This window comes from Sinocyclocheilus anshuiensis, unplaced genomic scaffold (assembly GCF_001515605.1).
Source record: "Sinocyclocheilus anshuiensis isolate Anshui unplaced genomic scaffold, SAMN03320099.WGS_v1.1 scaffold152, whole genome shotgun sequence".
Lineage (NCBI taxonomy): Eukaryota > Metazoa > Chordata > Actinopteri > Cypriniformes > Cyprinidae > Sinocyclocheilus > Sinocyclocheilus anshuiensis.
In genome coordinates this window covers 3452154-3477101 of record NW_015555781.1, presented here as the reverse complement: position 1 = coordinate 3477101, position 24948 = coordinate 3452154, and the positions used below count along the sequence as shown (strand labels likewise).

The window sequence follows — 24948 nt, the reverse complement described above, 5'->3', positions numbered from 1 at the left end:
AATTCAAAGTTTGAAATCAAGCTATCTCGTGCTACTGCACCAAAATTACCCCACTGTAAAATTAAAAAAACACTGAGTGAGCAAAAATTTGTGAGATAGCTAGTTATAATGGTAATTAAATAATGCTTACATATGTATAAAAGCCTACATTAAAATCTGTCATATAAATTGGTCTCTTCATTAGAAATTAGCCTACTGATTGCCACCATTGATGGACAAATTTTTTTAATAATATTAAAAATATCTGTATGACATTATACTCTGCAGTTCTTCCCTGTTGTACCGAATATCTATACTTTTCAAATTATCATATCGAAGTTAGAAATTCAAATATTGTGACAAAATTTATTTTGTAGGGTGCCACAAGTTTGTTAAAATTTCCAAAGGGTGCCGTGACTAAAAAAAGGTTGGGAAACACTGCATTAGGAGACCAGAATGATGGCAACCAGGCTTGATATATATCACACGCTACTTTTTAAAGTCTGGGGTTGAGAAGATCTTTTAATGTTTTTGAAAGAAGTCTCTCATACTTAACAAGGCTGCAATTATTTGATCAAAAATACATTAATAATGTAACATTGTAAAATATTATTACAATTTAAAATGACTGCCTTCTGTTTTAATATATGTTAAAATGTAATTTATTCCTGTAATGTTAAAGCCGAATTTTAAGCATCATTACTCTTCAGTGTCACATGATCCTTCAGAACTCATTCTAATATGCTGATTTGCTGCTCAAACATTTCTTATTATCAATGTTGAAAACAGTTGTGCTGCTGAATATTAGTATTACTGAGGATACCACATTTTTTCAGGATTCTCTGATAAACAGAAAGTTAAAAAGAACAGTATTTATTTGAAACTTTTGTAACATTATAAATGTCTTTACTTTCAATTGATCAATTTAATGCTTCCTTGATGAATAAAAGTGTTAAATTCTTTAAAAAAAAAAATCTTACAGACCCCCAAACTTTTGAAAGGTATATTATAATAATAATTTAATTATGTATAAGGACTAAAATTCATAGTAATCAATTCACACATATGAAGTGCAATTGTAATTTGATTCAGTGGAGTAAATGTGACATTTTTTAAGCTTTTCATTGATACATAACATCTGCTTGATAAATTCAGTATGATGTCAGTCAGATTAATTGCATTACAAGGTGGGCAGGTAGATCAAGTCCTTGGCACGATGTTGAAGAGCTGCCAGTTTTGACACTTGCTGAAGCTGCTGCTCACTGGCTTTACCCTGTGGGACAACATTGAGCAGCCCTTTCAAGTAGTCAGGGGACACCTGTAAAATGTGAATGAAGATCAGATTAGTAGACTGAACAGAGAAAACTTAGATCAAAATGAGAACAAATGCCTCAGATCTTTGTAACTTGTGCAATAAGCAGCACAATACATGAAAGGAATGTCTGGGAAATTGAATCAGTCCGGCTGATGTACCTGATTGTAATGCATAGTGACTCCGAGCTCACTGTCAAACTTTAGTGGCTGCGTCCAGATCACTCTTCGAAACCACAGACTGTAGTTGCTATCAACATGCTCAGCTTCTGTAGCAACATCCAAGATGTACTCCCTTTTGTTTAGAGGGCGGACATTCTGACCTGGAGAAAGAGTGCCAACACATGAGAATACAGCTTTCAATCCTTGTATCACTTGGATCATCTTAAAGCAATAGTTCACCCAAAAATGAAAATTTGCTGAAATTTGCTCAGGCCATTGAAGATGTAGATGAGTTTGTTTCTTCATCAGAACAGATTTGGAGAAATAAAGCATTACATCACTTGCTCACCAATGGATCCTCTGCAGTTAATGGGTGCCGTCAAAATAAGCATCCAAACACTTGATAAAAACTTTTCACTTCACAAGACATTCATTTATGGAGTGGTGTGGATTACTTGTGGATTATTGTGATGTTTTTTATCAGCTGTTTGGACTCTCATTCTGATGGCACCCATTCACTGCTGAGGATCCATTGGTGAGCAAGTGACGTAATGCTAAATTTCTCCAAATCTGTTCCTATGAAGAAACAAATGAATCTACATCTTGGATGGCCTGAGGGTGAGTACATTTTCATCGTTGGGTGAACTATTCTTTTACATTAAAATGACCCTTTCCTTTTCTGAGATAAGTGAACTTCCATATCAGCTACTACAAACAATCTGATATTAGATTTTGATTTAGCATTTTCCTTTTGGTCATCTCACCTCTGTTTGTGACCACAAATACAGCATACTCATCCAAGGCCTCAAGTTTATGCAGACCCATCTCATAGCACAGCTCTTCAATGGCATCCAAAGACACCTCCAATATAACAAAAGTGAATTAGAATCACATTGTTCCCACTAAATTAATTACATGGTTGATCAAGTTGAAATAAATATCATAGAGTCAACATACTGAGCAGGTTTTGATCTTTAGATGGCGTTCAATTCCACCAGGAAGAAGAAACAACTGCCGCTTGGAACTCCTTCCAGCCTTGAAAATGTTGGATTGTGCATGATTAAGCAGAAACAGCTGAAAATGTCACTAAAATTAGCATTAAAATTTGTTTATGTACAACTAACCAGCATAGCTTTCAATTCCATCCCATTAGGATGTTCAGCGCGTCCACCATATTGAAACGTCTTCTTTAGGTTCTGCTCACAAGACTTGGCAATTCCTGTCAATATATCATGTTTGTGTAATCATCAGTTCTGTCAAGACCACTATCGTCAAAGATGATTGACAATTAGCATACAGTTTGGATTGGCGGTATGGTTCCGTTCTGGGCAAGAACTCCCTGCGCATCCATGCAGCCTAGCATGGATGAGAGCAGGGAGAGCAGCGATAACCCCCCCCAGGGTAAACAGAACAGAACCAACATAAATGTATTGCAGATATCGTTAAAGTTCAATAATGTTATGTACACATTTTAGAATTAGTCTGATTCAAAGGAGAATCAGAAGGCTGAATCCTGACTGACAGGAGGAGTTGGGGATGGAGGAGGGTAATTAGCTATTGAGCAATGCGAAAACTGCTGATACTACTGTGGGACCTTATATATGAATGCTTAGATAGGTGTCGTATTCCCATAGGTTGATGGGGATCAGCTGAGAGTCAGCTGATGCGAGCTTGACTAACGTGACCTGCCAGAACTAACACTACGCTTGATTCAGTATTCATTCATGTGTAGCTGTAACTTGTACTTAAAACAGCAGTATACCCTGAAAGTGCACCCCTGGACTTGCACAGACGTCTTGGAGGTACTTCAGCAGGTAAGGTTTGAGTGCCTCTGAACACTTGTAGTACGCAGTGAGGATGTACAGCAGCCTCCAGCCCCTCTGACAACTCTCCCTGTGAAATACAGAAAAGATCATCTTATGACTCTGCCTGGCACATTAAAATGAGCCCTCCATGGTTTTTTCATTCAGAAAGAAGCAGACTCATACGTCTTGGAGCTGGTGTTCCCACTGATCTGCTTGAGGACTTGGCAGTACGCTTCATCTCTCATTAGTCCATACTCGCCACTCAGCTGCAACATAGATTATTCATATTGCATATTGCAGTGGCATTGAAAACATTTAGCACATTCCTGTCTGGTTATCTTAATAATTCATGATGGGAATTCTTGTTGCGCTATTTGAAGAGTTGCATACCCTTAGGATGGTGCTGATGACCTCCTGCTCAGTCTGGCCTTTCATAGGGTAGTCTCCCATAAACTTCATTATAGCTGCAAGATAAGAATTGTTTAAGTTGAATTACATAGTAAACATTACATTTTTATAGATGACAGTAAAAAAAAGCCTCTTAATAAGTTCATATTGAACATTCTGCTTACCAAGAAAAATCTCTGCAGCTACTTTGTTCATGTTTTCATCAGTGAACTCGATTAGGGACTCTTGAATTGGAGACTACATAACCAAAGCAAAAATCAATCAGAATATGTATCAGAAATATTTAAACTTTTAAGGTCTTGCTTCATGGTCTCGAACTTATAGGAATAGTTCACCAAAATAAATTACAATTTTGTCATCATTTACTCACTCTCCTGTAATTCCAAACCAATCTTTTTTCAATAGTAGTAGTAGTAATAATAATAATAATAATAATAATAATAATATAAAAGGTGTTCAAATACTTCAAGTCTTCTGATGCCACACTGATCTATATGACATCAGTTCAAAATTTAAGCCATTATTCACTGAAAGAAAAAACATTATATTCACCCTAGATCTCCAATGTACAATTCATGAATGACTCATTCTTTGAGATGGTTCTTTTCAACTGAATTATCCAATTTTAGTAAATAACTTAAAATTAAATTTGTTCCTCTCACAAAGCTCTCATATGACTTCAGTAGACTTGGAATATAGTGCACAAGATGTATGGACCACTTTAATGCCCCTCCCCCCTCCATTCATTATAAAGTAAATAATGGCAGAATATATATTTTAAATTAACTATTCTTTTGAACATGTTTAAAAGTGATAGTATGGCATGCATTCTATACCTTGGAAAATTTCACCATTTCTGATGGCTCCCTAGATTCCTTTGTTTTCTTTGACTTTTTCTTATATGAATCACTGCAAAATATAAGCATTTCAATGTTTCAATTACACATTTTCTTTTAATTCAACTATGTAACTGTGAGAACCTGAGCTCACAAGTTCCCTTATGATGTAATCAACTGACCCATTTTTTCTCTGGGCCCCTCTGAAATATTTCTTTGCAAATTCCACCATGTTGTATTGGCTGTCTTGCAAGATTCTCTCATCGATGTCCATATCAGTGCTGTCTGTGTAGGCCGCTGCATACTCACTGACAGAAGACGCCACCTATAGGTGAAATGCAGCAACACAACGGCACTCAGAAGGATCTATGGTACATGTAAATCCGAATTTCAGACTATATGCCTGTTAAAGACATACCTCAATTGACCGGTCGAGTTCATTGGCTGCGGCAGCAGACCCTACAGCCACAGCCACAGCTGCTGATGCGGCCACGCGACCCTGCTTATTCTTGGGTTCCTCTTTCTTGTCCACAGGAATGTTAATGAAGTCAGGAGCAGCCACTGGCTGAACAAACTCCACAGGAAAAACCCCAGATCGCCCATGAATGGCCCCAAACTTCCAGCCTTAGTACGATACAACACATGGTGTGTGAAAGTGTGTGTGTGACAGCAGAATTACATTTTAAGAGTAGACTGAAATGCCTGAATAAAAAGCAGCAGGGAAACCATCATGCTTAAGGAAGGAAGACAGGTTTTATACATGCAACTAGGGATACTGAATTTCAGATATGTCTGCACACCAGCAACTCAACTGCAATGATACTGCTAAGTGCAGCACTATAAAACAGCACATCAAGACACACTCCATGCAGGTGTGCACACACAACCCACCAAAATCAGGTGTGTCTCTTTTTAATTCCTCCAGGAGAATCACCTTCTTTTTCACTATGCAACCATAACACTGGCCTGTGAAACAGCCACAGAGCTTAGATTAACAAGTTATTGTGCCTTTTATAACATCTTTTGCATCCTCAGTATACTCTCTGTCTATATTATATCAATGCACTACCATTGAAATTTTTTTTTTTTTTTTTTTTGATGCAAGGATGCATCAAATTGACCAAAAGTCACAGTAAAGACATGTATGATGTTACAAAAGATTTCTATTTTAAAAAATGCTATTCTTTTGAACTTTCTATTCATCAAAGAATCCTGAATAAAATATTTTATGCAGCATAATAGTTTTTACAATTATGATAATAATGAGAAATATTTCTTGAGCAGCAAATTAGCATATTACAATGATTTCTGAAGGATCACAGGAATAAATTACATTTTAAATTGTGACCCTGGACAACAAAACCAGTCATAAGGGTCAATATTTTTGAGATTGAGATTTATACATTATCTGAAAGCTGAAACGGTAGGAAATTGACAAAATATCTTCATGGAACATGATCTTTACTTAATATCCTAATGATTTTTAGCATAAAAGAAAAATCAATCATTTTGACCCATACGATGTATTTTTGGCTATTACTGCAAATATAAGGGTAGGGTAAAGGGTAAAGTCAGGTCTTCATGACCACTTTTGGTTTAAAGCAGTCTCACCTGCATCTAGGCCTTCCATTTTCTGCAAGTGTATGATGTCTCCCTTGTGGAAACTCAACAGCGTTCTGTCATCTGTAATGTAATTACGCACAGCAACGACATAGTCTGAGTCCTAAAGCGAGAGAGAGCACAATTAACGCACAGCGCCACATCATCTCCGAAGCAAACCAATGTGTGTGAGAACGGACCTTTTTCAGCTCTGTGATAAAGTAGTCAATCATGGTTTTGACCTGAGGAGCTTTGGCAGAGAACAGAATCAGTTTCTCACTGGTGAGGTTGAACTCCAGCATGTTTTTGGAAGGAACGGTGACGAACATGATGTCTGTGTAGCTGTAAGACGTTAACAATGATCACAATACATCCACAACTAAGAATATTCATGGTGTGATGGCAGTGTCATTAATTGTGTCATTAAAAATACAATTTAATTAAAAACAATAATTAAAATACAGACATTAAAAGTCTCAGTAACTGGTACCTGTAGGGTCGCAGAACTCTGAAGTAGTCTGGGGCTACCGTACTGCTCCTGACCATTTTCACAAGCTTGATCCCTCTATGAGATACAGACAGCACCTGGACCCCTGTGCCAACACTGCCCTGTTCAGGAAGAATGTGACCTCAGCTTGGTCTAAATAGCATTATGATGCAGCAAATGCCTGCTTAAAACATCAGAATACAGTATGATGTGTTTTGGATGCTGCTGACATGCAAGACAACACCAGACTAGCTTCACCAGAACCATGCTTAATACGTAGTTTCACTATTTACATATTGTGAACAGAGTGCTATGCTGGGCCACCCGCTAAACCAGCTCTGACCAACATAAACCAGCCAGGACCAGCTCTGAAATTCATGCTGGTCTACGTTGGTCTAGAGATTCCTTACAGATGCTGGGAAGAGGCGTGAGAAGTAGATCTCCCAGGTGTCTCTTGCAGCAACCACAATCTTCTTCTTCACATTCTCATCCTGGATTGTGGCATTCATGTCAATGTTGTGCTCCGCTGTCACAATACAGAAGACAACATTTTCCTCTCCATTAGCAGTGTTCACATATTACATGAGATAAATGTGGATCTAAGAGAACTAATCAACAAAAAAATCATACCAAAAAGGGATTTCATCTTCTGCCTTTCTTCTGTTGTAATGCGAATGCAAGCCTCTGAGAATGTGTCATGGACAATCTGAGATGAAAGTTTATTTGTAATTATAGTTGATAAAAGTACAACCAACCACAAATACCTTTACATAGACTACCAAAATAAATATGAAAGAAATTAATATTTTTATTCAGCAAGTAAATTGATCAAAAATGACAGTAGAGTCAAAGCTCAAATAAATGCTGTTTTTTAAACTTTCTATTCACCAAAAAAAAAAATCTTGAAAAATGTATCACAGTTTCCACAAAAATATTAAGCAGCATAACTTTTTTCAGCATTGATAATAATGTTTCTTAAGCATCAAATCAGCACATTAGAATGATTTCTGAATGATCATTTGACACTGAAGACTGGAGTAATGATGCTGAAAATTCAGTTTTGCATCACAGAAATAAATTACATTTTAAAATATATTAAAGTAGAAAACATTTAAAATTGTAATATAAATTCACACTATTTCTGTTTTAAGTGTATTTTTGAGCAGTGCAGACTTGTTGAGCATTATGCTTATTATGATTATGTCCATAAAGTGGCTTTTGTTATTTTATTCTGGAATTATTGTTATTTTATTATTTATTATTGAATTATAAATGGATTATTGATTGTTGTAAGACAAATAAAGAGCACTATTCCATAAATGCATGCCTCATGTTTTATCCACACTTCATCCGCCAAAACAAATAGTTACACATGAACCTGTTATTTAATTTTTAGAAACTGAATGTATTAATGTTAACACTAAAATTACAAGATAAAGATTATCAATTGATAGCCCTAATACCAAAGTGAACTGAAAACAAAAACAAACAAAAAAATATCAAACCTGCTTGAACAAGAGGTCTAGCATCAGCGGGTGGTTGAAGCTGTCTTTCGGATAAAAAACCTAAAAACAGATGACACAAATTGAATGTTTCATAATGACTTCCATATTTTAGAGCAAAGGCCTTGTGTCCCATTGACCCATCAAAACACAAATGACACTAGCCTCTTTCCTCAGGTAGATCTTCCATGGTACATTGGTGTAGGTGTAGTGCTCTTCACTGCTCCTCTTGTGCAGCTGAGTCTGAAGATTCTCCTCTTCTACTGGAAGTTCTCTAGATACTGTAATGCAACACAATAGCCTTGCTAAAATGACTTCTATATTGAACTGAAATTAAATTACATAGATGATCGGAGTTTACCAGGTGCAGCGGCCGGGAATCTCTGACTAACAGCTGGCACAGGAGGTGATCGCTTCATCTTTATGCTTTTTGCTGGTTTCAGTGCCTCTCCATCATAATCATACTCCTTTGCAGATGACGAGGGAGAGGCTGGAGTGTAGGTTTTCTTTCGCTAGTTGTGTGGGACACCAATATACTAAGCATTAACTGCAATGATAATACTAAAGCCTACTAGTAATACTTTACATCATTTTAACTCGTATGACTTTATCACTGTCAGTTTATCTGTGAATAAACTATGACTGATCTACCTGTGGAGATGGAGCACTCATCTGGTCCTTAAGAATCATCATAGCTTCATCATGGGGGTCTGGTTTCTTCAAAAACACTTTAGCTTCCCTCCTGCATTGAAGTCCAGTACATTTAGAGCTTTGGTCTTTGTTCTGTTCTAATTTAAAGATCTCTTTTGTTTAATATTTTATCAATGTTTTGTTGCAAGGTCAAGGAGAACATTGGTTAGCTGTGTATCAGTTTTCAGTTCAGGTCATTCATTATTAAAGATGTGGAACTGGCTTTTGGATCTAAAAATGTTCATTTCTCACCTGGGAATCTCTGTTGGTTTTACAGGGTTTGTCTGGTACTGCTTGATAATGTCTTTGATGTTGTGACTTGGCTCTAAATGTTCAGAGTTTGAGATAGTGGTTCGCACCACATCTCCCGCTGGTGGATCCCTTCTAGTTGGGCCTTTGGAAACATATCAACAGAATAATTAAATAGTCATTTTAATGAGTAAAATTAAGAATGAAGGTGTATATAGATTGATGTAATGACATACTGTACTGTCGCTGTGAAGATTTCTGTGGTGGAGAAGCAGGGGTTGGTTTGTAGGAAACAGGTCCAGTTTCTTGTTTGGTCTTAATGATTAAAAATGATGACAACAGCTTATGATTTTATTAACTGTCCATCAGTATGTTCAAATATATACTGTATATATATACGTATATATGTACAAAAGATTTCTATTTCAAATATATGCTGTTCTTTTTAACTTTCTATTCAGAATCCTGAAAATGAATGTATCATGGTTTCCATAAGAAAGGTTTCTTGAGCAGAATCAGCATATTAGAATGATTTCTGAAGGATCATGTGAAACTGAAGACCGGAGTAATGGCTGCTGAAAATTCAGTTTTACCATCACAGGAAAAAATTTGATTTTAAAATATAATCAAATAGAAAATAGTTACTTTAAATTGCAATATTATTTCACAATATTTTTTTTTTATTTAATAAATGCAGCCTTGGTGAGCATAAGAGACTTCTTTGAAAAAAATTCAAAATCTTACAGACCTCAAACTTGGTGCATGTGGGAATTTAAAGTGCTTATATGACTTCTATATATGCCATTCTAATCTAATCAAAGAGTTCTCTTGATATCTAATGATTTATCGACTATATTGTAATCAGTGCTCAGAGATACTCACAGGGCTGTACTGGCTGGAGCGGGGAGCTGGCACTGAATTATACATCTGCTGCTGGAGGGCCATGGCTTGCATTGTCATCTGCTGAGCCTGTGGTACATCACATTAGCACAGTATTCAAACGCATTTAGCATTTAACTGCGAGTTTAAGTCATGCTGTACGTGCTCACCAATATAATCGCTTGCTGGTTGATGATGGCTTGCTGCTGCTGTGCTAAGACAGCCGGATCTACACCTTTAGAGATAAAGCAGATGTACTCTAATAACTGTGATTAGAACACACAGAAATAAACAGTGCTGTCTTACACGAATGATCCCAGGGAATAAATCAGCGGAAAGCGTCATTTATGCAGCATTCATACCTGACATATCAGGCATTGGTGGCACATTAGGCATAGCTGGCAAAGGTGGCATAGCTGGCAAAGCTGGCATAGAAGGCATAGCTGGCATTAGGGGTACTGAAGGTACGGCGGTAGGGGCGTGTGCATGAGGCACAGAAGACATAGCTGGCATAGGTATAGGTGGCATCATTGTTCCTCCCATTACAGGTAGAACTGGCACCGCTGAGGACAGTAAATATGGCTAAGGATCAGTAAGCATTGACCCCTTTAACATGTCTTAATCAAACGATTTAATGCAAGGATTGGCTAGGCTAGGGGTTTGAGGTCAGACGAAACCCAATTAGCTGTGCTGACCCCCTATATAAAATAAACATGAACAATACTGCTGAAAGTGAAATAAACACCTTGTAGCATATGTTGTTCATTAACAGGATGGATGTGCTAAAAATATTCAAATTTTTACTATTTCAAAAGGTGTTTTTTCAAGTCAAGAAAAGTTTTAAACAGTCTAATTAAATTAAGTTGCACAAATTAGGTCAATATTATATGTATATTCACACAAAATAAAATCAAAACAGACCATATATATATATATAGTATACACATATTAGAGATGCACTGAAATTTCGGGAAAAAAAGTCAGCTCAAATAACGCACCGTCAGGACATTTCTATGTAGTATATTTGCTCCTGTTTGCAATAGCGCTAGTGTGCTGTAACATGGCAACGCTGGTAAAATGCTACCCTCTCGTTCACTGATCTGCTCCCCGCTGTGTGATAATAATAGTAAATAATTATTACAAAGCATTTTCGGTTTCAGTTTTCAGCCAAGTGCATCCAGAATTTTCCGTTTCAGCCCAGAATTTTCATTTCGGTGCATCCCTAATATACATAGTTAAGTATCATTGATAAACTAGTACATTTTTTGTTAATATTTTGAATTAGATGTAATTTTTATGTTTTCTGTTCTAGTAATTTTGTTGTGTTTTTCTGTTTTTGGAATTAGGTTTGTATTAGGTTTTCATCTATAGTTTTTATTCATTTTTATTAATTAGTTTTAGTTTATTTAGTTTTAGTTATTTGAGCACTTCAAGTTAAGCTAAACGAAAATGAGAAATGTTGCTGAAATAAAACACATTTTAAGTTTTTATATTTTATTTCAGGTAACATTTATTTGTTTCAAGTGAAAAAAATTGTAAACATATGACATAATTATGTTGCACCTTAAGCTAACTAAATAACTTAAAATGTTAATATAATTTTATAAATAAAATATAATTAGAATATATAATTAGAATAATATATAATTATTGTTTACAAAAATATAATTAAAATAATGTTTCTGCATTCTTGTTAATTAAAAAAAAAGTACAAAAGTTGCCATCAGCTATTTATTGTTAAGTGTTTGTTTTTTTGTTTTTTTACACATACGTATAAGGAACACAAATGGCACCCATTTTATAGAATGACCCATGGAACACCAATCACCAAAAGCCACAGTCACTTAAAATCACCAAAGCATTAAATCAGTCTAAACGGTACATTGATCATTTACCATGCAAAGCATTTGCAAATGTGCGGTTTACATAATTTGCAAGTCTGAATGTTTATCCGGCAATTGATTGCTTTCAGGTACCAATTGACCCTAGGGTATCAATGCATAATTGATGTGTGGTAAGGAGAGAGCAGAAAGAGAACAGATGCAGAGCTCACCACCAGGCTGCAGTCCGGGGGGATAAGGCCTGCTGGAGAGGGGCTTCTCTCTGTCACCATCCTGCCCTCCAATCCCACCAGCTCCCTTCATACGGCTGGACATGCTGGATGACTTCTCAAAATCCTGCAGAAGAGATAAGGCAAAGCAAAACAGGCTCTCAACTCTGGGCTGGACCGATCCCAGCTCAGTCATACGAGAAATCAATCTCCCCATGGGAGTACCTTAAACTCTCTAAGAGGAGCAAGGCCCATTTACTAGTGCAATTGAGACAGAACCATGCTGGCCTAGACCACAAGAGTCTGGTTTTCCATAACCAGTCTAGGATCTTTAAGTTAGCAAAAAATAATAACTTTAAACTAGTCCTTTTTGACTGAAAAATTCTCATGCTTATTTTTTACAAGTGCCCTCAATCAAATTTTTGTATGAAAATCCCACTGCCATATCTCTATATGTGTTTATAAGCACCAGATATTATCTCAAAATGACAACGCTAATAGCAAAAAAATAAGGTACGCTCAATGCTGCGAGAAATACGGTAAACTAGTAACTTAATCACACCCAATGCAGGGGACCTGGCACCCATAGAGCACATTTGATACACTCAATCACTTACTCCATGAGGATCAAGTGGCCAGTTGTTTTCTTCATGCATTCTTGTTATATTTTTAAGCTTCTTTCCATAAATAGTTGCATTTAACCTCCAAATAATATTACTTTTATTACATTTACACTTATCTGAATTAGGCATTAATGAACAAGAAACACCTACCCCATTACCATCAGACAGAACTGGGTCAAACAGGCTGTCGAGATATCTGTCCATGCCTTTCTGAGTTGGTGCCTCACTGAAGTCTGATTCTATTTTTTATTTTTTTACAGGTAATGGGAAAAAAAAACAGGAATCATGCAATTTGCTTTGTACAGAATATGTAAAAACAGCTTAAAAACTAGCCCAAAAAAACAGCTGACCGTGGCTGTAATATCCAGCTGAATATGGCAGACTGGAGCTTGGCATTGTCTGAGGGAGCAGAAGTGAGCTGTCATCATCAGAATCAAATCCGCTTCCAAACAGAGCCCTGTGAAAGTTCATATTGAGGACAAAATATTAGATAACAATCCAATAACACTGCAAAAATATACTTAGCCTATAACTACACTTAAAAAAATTAACAATGTATTTTTTGCTCATTAAAAAGTAAATTATAAAGAATAACAAAAAATATTTAACATGATGTACATTAGATCAGTGGCATATACAGTACAAAGCTGTTTAATTATACATGGAGCAGGTTGCATCACAGAGAGCACACAGACAATATATTAGGACCACATGATACTGAGCTATGAATAATATTCACCTTATCCCAACATGCTCCCTGTTATTGGACAATATTACTAGGGGAATTAATCACTTATGGCTTTGAATAGGGCATTTCTACAATGGCATCTGTAACTGAAACCCTAGATGTCACCCACTAGATGTCATTATAAAGTCCAAGATGAATGACAAATCAGCTAGCAGAGCATTAACAGAAATTATTTATATTTATAATATAAATATTCACTTTTTGTGCCTTATAGGTGAAGTGTGTCATTTCTGTGCTGCTAGTGGCACTAAACAACATTTTCAAGCACTGTTAGTCCTTAGTTTGGAGCCACTAATGCCACAGAAATGACACACATTTAACTCACTTTTAAATTACATGCAAAACAGATCTATTAAAATATAACTCATATTTATGATCATGCATCATATTAGAGTACATAACCCATTTCCAGTGTAAATGAAAGTACAATAAACATGCAAGACTATCATGTAGATACTGACAGACTGGCATTGGACCTAGTTCTGGTGGGACTCTCAGCGGAAATGATGAAGTAGGACTTTTGCTTGGGAAAATTTCTCATCAGTTCCATGTCTGCGATCAAGTCCATTACATAATCATGCCCTGCGAGCTCCGCCCACTGTCCGTGCTCCTTCATGATAACAGAACACCCCTTCCAGGCCTCCGTCACACCCCTGCGGATCCAATTAATGAGACTATTCATTTCAGGCAAATTACAGATGGCAGAGATAACGAAGGCCTCATTATAGACTGGACATATCCCAACATGTCCAAAAGAAAGAGCCATGCACTAATGACATGGCATACAGCATGTTAAAAAGCTCCTTGTGATGAATAGATGGTAACATTACAACACCTACACTGGCTGAAAATGAGCAAAATCAAAAGATGTGTTGGCTGACATTGGAGAGAAAAACGGTTGGAACAAAAGAAGGAATACAATAAGGATAGTTTGTGCATGATTGTGTACCTATGCTGTAGAATATCTCCAGCCAAATCCTCCCCACTCGTCCAGGAGTGCATAGGGCAAAGGAAAGATGTCCCTGTCAATAGAACATGACTTTTAACAGCTGTGGTTTGAAGTGAAGACTACACGCAAATGTCTGTTTCTATTCTGTATAGCACTACAGATCAGGTATCACTTGATATAGATGCGCTTTACACAATTGTCTCCAGAGGGTTTTAAGAAACAAAGGAACCTGTCTGGCTGATTTAGGAGATTACAATGATGGAAGAGCCTTTCAGGGCTTTATTTAACTGTTTTGTACGCTATCTATTGAGTTTGTCTTATATAAGTGTGCATATCTCTTTCATTCCAAACAAGGGTATCTCAAAATATTCTGGTTTCAGCTGGTTTTAGCTGATTGGTCAGCTGGTCTTCCAGCCTGGCCAGCTAAAGTAGTAGTCAAAACCAATCTAAAAACAGCCTGCTATTGTAATCAGCTATGACCAGACTGTAACACCAGATAAAACCACCCAACCATCTTAGGCTGTTACAGTTGTTGTTTTCCAGCAGGGGTTAGTGCTGAAATGTGTGTATAAAGAGTAAAAACTGAGGGGAGGTTGCACCAATAAAGACTAAATTAGGCAGAAATGTGAGGTAATCAAGGATTTGTTAATCAAGGTGTTATTTTACTTAAACTTTAATTCAAATGTAATTTAGAGTAATGGTGCAACAAGACTTAAAGTTTAGTTAAGGTTTAAAGTTAAATGCAACTGAATTAGACCTTGACTCATTTTTATTATGCAACCCACCCTTAGAGTTTTAACTGGCCAACACTGACTCAAGGTTGCAGAAACTCAAACAGTGCAAGTGAAACTGACACACACCATCAAAACAGTGCACCTGCAAAACCATGTTTGCTTTCTTCCTATTGGCTGTCCATTCCAGAAGGGACAATGGGTAAGTCCTCGCAGCCTCCGGTCCATACAGGGACTTCTGCGTGGCTTGAATGAGCTTGTGTTGGCCAGCAGCTTTGAATCCATTATAGGCATGATCTGAGACAAACCTAATGCATATAAAAGCCAAAACATAATGAAGGCTCAAATGTAGTTTGTGACATAATCAATGTAAATATTGGTGTGTTGCTTACTTCAGAAGGTATTTTTCCATTTTGGCCGATGGTGCAAATGCACTCAGGCAGGCTAGCAGCAGCAGCCAGCCTCTCTCTGAGTTATCTGGATTGGTGTTTCTCCAAACCTGATTGGCAATTTGACATAAGATTTCATCCCGCAAACCAGGGTTGGTAAGCCCCTTCTGGATGATGTAGTTTCCAAATAAATTCTCCTGAGCACCATTTAGATATGGGTCACCCATAAACCTCAAGATCTACAAAGTGAAAGAAATAACAATGCTAAAGAAGTTGAAATCACACTGACTTATGGCTACAACAGAGGCACATATCTTCACATAACAATCTCGTGCTCATAATAGGTCTGTGTTGAAGGGTTTATAGGTTATTGTTAAAAATCTGTTACTCTATGGAGAAAATTCATGGGATTTTCATGCCAGAACTCACATTTGAGCTCTATTGCATGTACACTATAATAGATGGCAAAGACAAAATCTTTAACAGAATATAATGCAGCGTACCATGATAAAGACATCTAGAGCGTCATGTATAAGATCGTCATCAATGTGGGTTAGTGGTGTCTTTAAAGGTGCAGTTAACATTCCAAACTTTGCCTCCTATTCATTCATCAAAATAAAAAAAAATAAAAAAAACATACAACTTAATATACGGTATATCAGTCAGACCAGAAAAAAATATCTGAGTACGAGAGATTATTTGTGATTTTGGAATAAATTGCTTAAGCAAGTCTTACTTTGAAGTGAATCTGGACAAATTTGGAAATAGTGTAGTTGTTGATGTCAAGAGGTAGCGTGAGCTGTGACTCCACCTGAACTGTGGGAGCCTGGACTAAAGCCAAACAATCAGAATGGAGCTCTCTACCTCCTAAAAAGTCGTGAGAGGTGAGAAGTGAGACAGGCAGTGCATGCTGTATATACATGCTACTGTTCACTACTGTAAGTTTGGGGTCGGTAAGGATTTTTAATCTTTTATGCTCAACAAGGCTGTTTATTTGATGAAAAAATACAGTAAAAAAACTGCAAAACTGTGAAATATTATTAAAGTTTAAAACAACTGTTTCTATTTTTATATATTTTAAACTGCAAAGCAAAGTTATATTTTAAATTAAGCAAAGCTGAATTTTCAGCATCATTACTCCAGTCTTCAATGTCACATGATCCTTCAGAAACCATTCTAATATGCTGATTTAGTGCTCAAGAAACTGCTTTATGGCTTTAGGCTGCTTTATGTGAAAACCTTGATACATTTTTTATGATTCTTTGATAAACAGAAAGTTCAATATCATTTATTTAAATATATATTATGTTATATTAGTGTTTCTTAGCGTGAGAAAATGCAGTACCAGCGGCTGCCTGCAGCAATGCTCCAAGTTCAGCTGGAATGACCAGATGAGTGACGCTGACCACTTCCCGTTTAGACAGCTCCTGCAAATAAAGGATATAGTGTATTATTCAGAACAGATTTTGATCAATATAAGTTTTTCAGTGGAAACAATTTCATAATATTTCACCCTATATGCTGTAGGCATAAGAAATACAGTAAAATGTGGTCCATTTAGACAGTAAATGTCATTATAACCATTTCTATTCTCCTTTGCTCCCCTTCTGCCTTTCTCCTGGCCTCGTATCTCAGCTAAAAGAAAAGAAAAAGAAGCAAAACTATTAAATGTGGGATTGTTGCTCAGCCTGACCACTATGCACTAAAACCGCATTGTTCTTACCTTAATGTATCTCTTGCGATCAACGTACATATGGATCAGAGAGCGGAATTTCACCAGGCTAGCTCTCATTTTCACATACTGTTTTCTGTGCAAAGAATGTAAAATAATATTTTACAAAAAGGGTCTTAGGAGCCAGAAAGATTTAGAGTGATAAATGATAGTTTGTACCTTGTGAGAAAGCCTCGGCAGTGGGCCTGCAGCCGTATGATCTTCATGCGGAAGGCCGTATAGCGTTTTCTCACAAAGAACATCCTGACGTAACGCTGCAAAATCAGGGCAGCTACGTGCCTTACTCTGTCCCTCTTGCTCTCCAACAGGAAGTATATATCCTCTTTCATGAACAACTAACAAACAAAATGTGCAAAGCTCATGTAGCCAGACCTTTCACATCATAAAGTCTGGTCCACATTGTAAAATATCTGTGCCAAGGACTACCTGTGGGTGGTGTGACAGACTAAGGCTGCGTCCAAATCGCATACTCTCTGAGTAGGAACTTCTTTTGAATAAGTAATTACTTTACAATCATTAAAAAGTATATTCTTTATAGTATGAATGAAATCCAGACATACTACATCTGTCATGTTGTCATTGTCATGTGACCTACCAACATCAGTTATGTTGCTTCACTGCCATTCATAACTCATCTACTATGGCCTCATGGGATGCTAAAGTATCCATCAGATGTGCACTTCGGAATCTCGCCGGAAGTAGTAAGTCATCCAGGTGTGTTTTATGAATACTGTGAATTCAGACATACTACTCTTTTCACATATGTTTTACGCCTACTATATAGTAGGAAAGTATATGATTTCGGATGCAGCCTAAGACTAGGTGAAAAGTGACAAGTGCACTTATCAGAATCATGCTCACCTTGCTGACACCGACTTGAAATGCTCCTGGTCTAACAGGACAAAGCTTCCTCAACATGATGACACAGTTTTCACCACTGGCAGGAGGCGGCTGTTTGAGGCCTAGCAGGGACTTGTATCTTAATACAACCAAATAATTGAATAATTAATTCAATTTGAGTCTTTAAATTGCCTCTTCTTAGTTTGACACTTCTAGCTCTTACCTGAAAAGGAAGACATCAAATGGCATTCTGATCGGATAGCCCTCACTTCTGATTCGAATTGTTTCCAAAATCCCAGAATAGTTAAGTTGGGCACTGACCAGCTCCATGTCAAACACACCAGGCTCCTGCGGTGTTATACACACTCTCTCAATCAATTTCAATTCCAGCCAAGATGCAAATAGCTTAATACCTCTGAACCCAGTGACTCCTGTTCCTTACCTTGTTTTGGTTTGGCTTTATGCACCTCACAAAATATGGGTTGGCTCTGTTAGTACAAAATAGATGAAAGTACTTGGTGATAAATAACGTACATGGATCTGAAGCTAATCAAAGTCAACAAGAGATTCATGTAGACAGCGTAATGCACACTTTAGGTGGTCTACCTCTCCATCTTTTCAATGAGCTCCATGAGGGATAGTTGGAACTTGGCTGCCACCGTTGAGGCCTGATATCGCCGCGTTACTGTGCTGTTCTTCCCAACATGGGATTGTTGGTTGAGGACCTCAGCATAGCTCATAAAGAGATAGGCAACCATCTAAAACCACAGTGAGATAAGGTTCCGTTTATTAGGGTCATTTAATTCCTAGCTAATGATGGCTAAATAATTTCTCTTACCTTGTTTTTGCTCTGAATAAAAAGGTCAAGAACATCCTGGTGAACTTGATCGTAATTCTTATCCAGAAATTTATGAACCTGTGAAGCATCACAAAACGTTCGGACCATTCCTCCACTAATACTTTATTAGGGAATAATTCAAATATTTGATAGCTCAAAGCAAGTAGTTTAAATGCACCTGATAAGTGACCTTCCCAGCATAATGCTTGATAGTAAATTCAGGGAGAGGCATTTTTGGCTTGGAATACAGTGGATTGTTGCCATGGTGATAGTGGCATTTCTGAAGGAAGGTATGATCTGTAGCCTAGTAGAAAAATTATTTAAAAGGTTAATTAAAATGTGATGCAAACTAGTAGCGATGAATAGATAAACACTAACAAGAACACTGAACATTAAGAAGAAATGACACCTGTGGAAACCCGCTCTGATCATCAAGAATTCGGAGTATCCCATGAGGCTTTGCTGCAATGAGGTCAATGCAGGCCTGGTTGTCAGAGAAAGGCACCTCTTCCCAGTTGATTTGCTCTCTGTTATATTCATCCTTGGATATTCAAAAGAAAATCATTTTTCAGATGCATACCACAGGCAATTTACTCATCTACAGTTCTCAGAGGATTAGAGTGAATAAAGACAGCTTACTTGTTCTTCTTTGAAAATGACCCTGTTGAAAAAGAACTGAAGGTACTCATTTGCATAATTTATGCAAAGCTGTTCAAAGCTGTTGAAGGTAAGGTCCTACAAAGTACAAAAAAGATTCATTCGTACGAAATCCAAATTTTACAGCAATGTAGAGTATTAGCAAACCCTTTTACTGGGTGAGCAAACAAGTTACAGCAGCATACCTCAAATCCATAGATATCAAGGATGGAGATAGAAAGTGCTTCATTCCGAGGATAAACCTGCCTATTTATTCTGTCTGTTAGCCAACTGAACAGAAGGGAATACAGGATCTTGGCAACAGCATCTCTGTTGTTTGAGAGGGAAAATTACCATAATTTGATTACTTTAGTTCTCAGTAGTTAGACAATAATATCTGAAGAACCCTACATGCAGTTTTTCCATTTCATCTATAATGATGAAGCTCTCTGAATGTCTGCCTGGAACTTTTCATGACACTAATGCTAAAACTAATACACATGAATGTTCATTACTATCTTTTTTTTCAATTCCATATTTCTTATTTCTTCTTTAATTCTTTAATTAATTTAATTCTTATTAAGTCTTTAATTCATTACCCCTTTATTTTTTATTAAACCCCTTTTGCTTTGAATTTTTTGAATTTTTATTGAATTCTAGGAAGTGTGCCTTGTCACACAATTTCACTTAAAGTTGCAATTTTATGCAGAAAATTATCCTATTTGCTGAAAAATATAACTGACATAAATGTCATATCCCGACGATATCTGTGACGGCCCTATAGCCTCTGTAAATAGTCAAATAAAACGGGCTGCAGTCAGATTTAGCCAATCAGAAGGCTTGTAAAGGGAGTTCTGCCTGTCAATCATTTTCTGCATCCACCGGACGCTGAGAGCATGATAGACTCATCTGAAGTACTTTTCAGGAGTTTGTAGGGTGTGAAATATTAGCATTACAGATTACAGCTTACAAGGTCAAACGTCGAAAAGACTAGGAAGACGAAACCAAAAAACAAACAAGACGAGAGGGAACACCGGTAAACTTTCCTGGAGGAAGTTGAGAGCTTCAAAGCGCTTGAAAGCAGATGCCGAGCCTGCTTTTCTTCTGCTTGACACGTACAAACGCCATGGTTATACCGGTTATGTCTAAGTGAAATATAGCATATGGAAATGCATTGTAGTTTTTCTACCTGGCATCAATTGCACTCTCAACAGTCAAGGGGGTGAAGATCTTTTCCCTCATTGTTTCCTGTTTAAAAAAAAGTACAGAATAATCAGAAATACTTGTAGCAAGGTTTCTGAAAAGGATAAACTTACATGTTCTGTTATATTAAAACACAACACTTTTACTGTGTTGTGGAAACCAGCTTTTACTGGAAACCAGCTTTATTCAAATGTTGCTGATCTCTTTGAGATGAAATGTTGCTAAGGCACTATCAGTAGGCAAGTGAAACTGATATGGCCCTTAAGTAACTTATAACAAAGCCTTATTTAAAACCCTTACGAGAAAAAAAAAATGAATGGGAAGAATACTTCTTAAACTGCTGAAAAAGTTGGTGAGCACTGTTGCAGAAAGTAAAGTTTTGTTACACAATCCTTTTGATCGCAGTGTATTCACAGTAGAACAGCCTTTTAGGTTTTAGAGATGTTGAATGTGATTGTGATGGACTGGTTAAGCAGGGTTAATACTGCGTCAGACCTCTTGGTGGCACCCCTGCAGAGGGTTGGATGGTATTTGCTACACGATAAAGACATAAAAACACACAGTCTATGATGGGAGGCTGATATGGCTTCAAGGCACCTTGATGTCTGTTTCTGCCCAGGGTTTTCCCTGACTGGGTTACACCAGTTACCACAGTGATATGGCCTGCTGCCCTGCCATAATCAACTTGGCATGTTATACTATCTGAGGGATTTGGGGCTTATACGCACCATTTGCTGCTTTCTTTTGGTGTCTTGTGCTTGCTATCAAATTGAGCAGTCTTGACATTTGGATGGTTGTGTTTCCAAGAAAAATTATTTAAAGAAAACGATGTAATGATAAATCCTTCACTAACAGTATGTTGATACTTGGCGTGGGACCTTGACGTAAGGTCTGCCTGGAGGTCATGTAAGGTCTAGAGGTGAGTCACTGACTCTTCCTGTTAATGTCCTCGAGTCCAGTCTATCTTAAACAGTGTCAAACAGTGTCAGTTCATGTGAAACATAATATGCAGTGGCTGCAAAAATATTTAGACACTCAAGCCATTAAGTCTATGAATGTCATTATGACAAAGCAGTTGTCATCTATTATAGAGAAAGACAGCATGCTTTTCAGTCAAGCACTTAAAAACAAAACATTTGTTCAAAATTGACTCTTTGTGGTTCTCAAACGTTAGTGTAATATGTTTAGAGTTAATTTGCTGAACTACAGTGTGTACTTGAGGGAAACTGACTTCCTACACTGACTTACTTCCTTGAGGGAAACTGACTTCCTACATCTAGTGAAAATCATCTGTAAATCCAGTAAAATTTTGTGCAAAAATGGCTCTGAAAATAATGCTAGTTCTGAGAAGAAAATACATTTTGCATTGATCGTTTATTTTATTATCCAGTGCAATAAAATAACAATAATGCATTAAGACAATTGTATTATCTAATGCAAAAAAAATAATTTAAAATTTGACTCGAGTGTCCAAAGGTTTTTGGGCTGCTGTATATAACAATCCTCGCTATAAGTATATTTTATATTGCTGCTGTAATACAGGTACTCCTGTAGAAGTTAGATAAGAGGAAGATAAATAGAGGGACTTTTTTTTTTTTACTTTCAGTGCTAGCATATGTTCAAGTTGTTTTGGTCATGTGTCTTGTTTCTCATTGTTTGGATTGTGTCACCCATTTTGTTTGACATAGCCCTCGTGTTGCTATTGTCTCTTTTCTAGCTTTGTCTCCTGTAACCATTGTTGGTGAGTGTCATGTTTTATGTTCAGGTTTAAGTTCTTGTTCATTTCATGTTTCTTTGTCAAGCCAAGTATGATCAAGTCAAGTCTTCTGGATATCAAACTGCACTTGGGTTTCATCACAACTCACCTACAGTGGACTCTAATGTTACAATAATAAAATATTTACAGTATAATAGCATTTTAATTTTATTAAATAAGTTGTTTCAACTAAGTATAAAGCATACCCAAAAATAGAAACTACATCTGTGTTATGTAACATGTGATAATGTTTTGTTTAGTACTGAAGACATTATCAAGCAGGTTTTTCTTACCGTGACTTTGAAAGTAATGGACTTCTGTAGACCCTCTGGGGAAATCTGTAGAATTTCAGCCACCACTCGGATCTCCTGAGCACTTACAACTGATGCCACTTCCTGAGATTCAGTCTGCCAAGATATGGAGTCAAAAAAAAAAGAAACTTAATTCATGGCACCACTAAAAAAGGGCATCATAAATGAGGAGGATACATTTGATTGAATTTCACTATACCTCATATCTCTCAAAGAAGACATTTCCTAAGTGGAGGATGGAAGACAGGATCCTGAAGATACTACTCTGGTCTTCGGCACTGAAGTGAAGTATTTCCATGGCGCTGAGGAGCCTGCGGAAGTCCTCCCCATCATTTTTGCCAACAATCTCACAGTCTCCACCCTTGCAACCAAAAAGAGCATCCACGAAAGAGAAAAGCAGTTTAACAGCAGTGCTTTTGAATTTTTGAGGCTTTTATTGCTGTAATGATCTAGATGATTAAACCATGGCCTCACTTGATTGAGGTAATAATACGTCTCTGCTTCTTGAAGGTATAAAGACTGTTTCTGCTGTGAATGAAGGCCTGCAAGCATCTCATAAAAAATGTGATAGTTTCTTTCATCTTTGGCCTAGGAGATAAAAATTAAGGAAATTAACCTTTCAGACGTCTATAAAGAATTTGTTTATTGAATGATGAACTTTTAAATGTCCATATGAGCATTATGTAAAGTACCTGAAACACAATCCTGGACTTTTCAAGTAGATACTGTGAGGTTATGGCACCGCTGATTACCCCTCTGTTTGAAGCAAGAAAATCAGACAAGCATTAATATGTAATTTGCAACTTAACCCATGTACACCAACATACAGGCCTTTTAACTAGCCTCATGTTAATCTTGACCCTGTTATCCTCTTTCAGTTGTAAAGTTACTCCAAAGAAATGCTTCCTCTTAATAGGTGTGTCCATAACACAGTAAAAAGACTTGATATTGATGAACTTACTCTTCCATAAATATTTCCATGTATTTCCCAAATCGACTGGAGTTATCGTTCCGTACAGTTTTGGCATTTCCAAAAGACTCTAAAAGAGGAGTTGCTTCAAGAATCTGTAGAATAAGCCATAAATACATAACTGTGTGAGGGATGTAGCAATAAACTGCTGTAATTATACAACACTGCAAAGTACTATCCTTTTAATTCCTGTTAAACTATCTAAAATACTTAAAACAAGATAAATTTACTTAAAAAAAGCAACACTGCATGAGAAATACGTTCATAGATGCTATCTTGAATGTGAGTGTATATTGTATTACTGCACTCACTGACAGATTTTTTCACTTGTTTTTGAACTTGTTTAACATGTTAAAAAAATCTGCCAGTGCAATAAGACAAATTACACTTTTTACAAGATACAACCTATGACAAGTCTTAATTTTACTGTCTTCCGTTAAGCAAAAAGATCATATGATCACTTGAACAATATGAACAACACACTTTTTGCTTTATTATTTAGTATTATAAATAATAATTATATTATTTATTTATTTATTATTATTATTATATATATATATATTTTAATATTTTATAGGTAATAAAAAAAAAGGTTTTGCACACTTGCATATCCCAAAGTGCAACAACTCATGCAACATATAGGGTACAAACAACAGAAGGCCAAACAGAAGTACAATACCTCAATCTGTATCGTTGCATAAAAGTTAAATAGAAGAAAAAGATTAGTTAAAAAATGTGCTGAACTGAATTTTAACAGTTTTAAAAGAGTTCATGAGCTTAACTCATACCTGCTGTGTGATGTTCTGTTTGTGATGTATTGCGGCTAAGTACCGGAGAACTAGCTTTGTGGTCTCTGTTTTACCAGAGCCACTCTCCCCACTGAAAGACAATAAGCACATTTAAACCACATGATGACTGCAACCCCCTAAATAACCAGTTTAACTACTTAATTGCACTTTAAATTGGCACAGAATGTGGCTTGGCATGCGAGGAACCGATTTCCTTGTCTTTTGCTATGCACATAAGTAATGAGTTAGGTGTCTGATCAGCAGACAGAAGTGAAACTGAATGCTTGAGTGTAACTGTCGTTCCAGCTACTGTGAACAGCCATGGGTGCATTTCACAGAGACATGATCTGCTGCTGCAATCATGGCCTAGACATCAGTAGTCTTTCCTTACAGCTATCTCCATCAGAGCTAGGTATAAAGTTTTCCAGAAGATCAGTTGTGTCAAGTAGAACTGACACTGATGGTTCCATCCATGTA

At 36.8% G+C, this 24948-nt stretch overlaps 1 protein-coding gene across 1 annotated transcript in view; it reads right to left on the bottom strand.

The window, feature by feature from the left end:
- The window catches only part of LOC107674587 (unconventional myosin-XV-like), a 29565-nt gene that overhangs the window by 2032 nt on the left and 2585 nt on the right, over positions 1 to 24948 (bottom strand). Inside the window, 54 exon segments of the mRNA XM_016468599.1 lie at positions 1164 to 1297; positions 1453 to 1613; positions 2217 to 2313; positions 2410 to 2487; positions 2577 to 2671; positions 3215 to 3345; positions 3441 to 3523; positions 3648 to 3721; positions 3830 to 3902; positions 4502 to 4574; positions 4684 to 4826; positions 4920 to 5125; positions 5393 to 5467; positions 6113 to 6224; positions 6301 to 6442; positions 6591 to 6709; positions 6998 to 7113; positions 7218 to 7293; positions 8093 to 8152; positions 8255 to 8370; positions 8451 to 8601; positions 8741 to 8831; positions 9032 to 9173; positions 9265 to 9343; positions 9911 to 9997; positions 10078 to 10142; positions 10270 to 10470; positions 11961 to 12084; positions 13786 to 13981; positions 14278 to 14350; positions 15138 to 15316; positions 15401 to 15636; positions 15901 to 15996; positions 16134 to 16261; positions 16743 to 16824; positions 16979 to 17032; positions 17121 to 17205; positions 17289 to 17464; positions 17991 to 18108; positions 18193 to 18317; positions 18412 to 18457; positions 18576 to 18727; positions 18808 to 18885; positions 18986 to 19111; positions 19217 to 19348; positions 19447 to 19542; positions 19650 to 19773; positions 20633 to 20691; positions 22696 to 22809; positions 22913 to 23074; positions 23188 to 23301; positions 23406 to 23469; positions 23675 to 23778; positions 24466 to 24562. Coding sequence (XP_016324085.1) covers positions 1164 to 1297; positions 1453 to 1613; positions 2217 to 2313; positions 2410 to 2487; positions 2577 to 2671; positions 3215 to 3345; positions 3441 to 3523; positions 3648 to 3721; positions 3830 to 3902; positions 4502 to 4574; positions 4684 to 4826; positions 4920 to 5125; positions 5393 to 5467; positions 6113 to 6224; positions 6301 to 6442; positions 6591 to 6709; positions 6998 to 7113; positions 7218 to 7293; positions 8093 to 8152; positions 8255 to 8370; positions 8451 to 8601; positions 8741 to 8831; positions 9032 to 9173; positions 9265 to 9343; positions 9911 to 9997; positions 10078 to 10142; positions 10270 to 10470; positions 11961 to 12084; positions 13786 to 13981; positions 14278 to 14350; positions 15138 to 15316; positions 15401 to 15636; positions 15901 to 15996; positions 16134 to 16261; positions 16743 to 16824; positions 16979 to 17032; positions 17121 to 17205; positions 17289 to 17464; positions 17991 to 18108; positions 18193 to 18317; positions 18412 to 18457; positions 18576 to 18727; positions 18808 to 18885; positions 18986 to 19111; positions 19217 to 19348; positions 19447 to 19542; positions 19650 to 19773; positions 20633 to 20691; positions 22696 to 22809; positions 22913 to 23074; positions 23188 to 23301; positions 23406 to 23469; positions 23675 to 23778; positions 24466 to 24562 — 6120 coding nt within the window.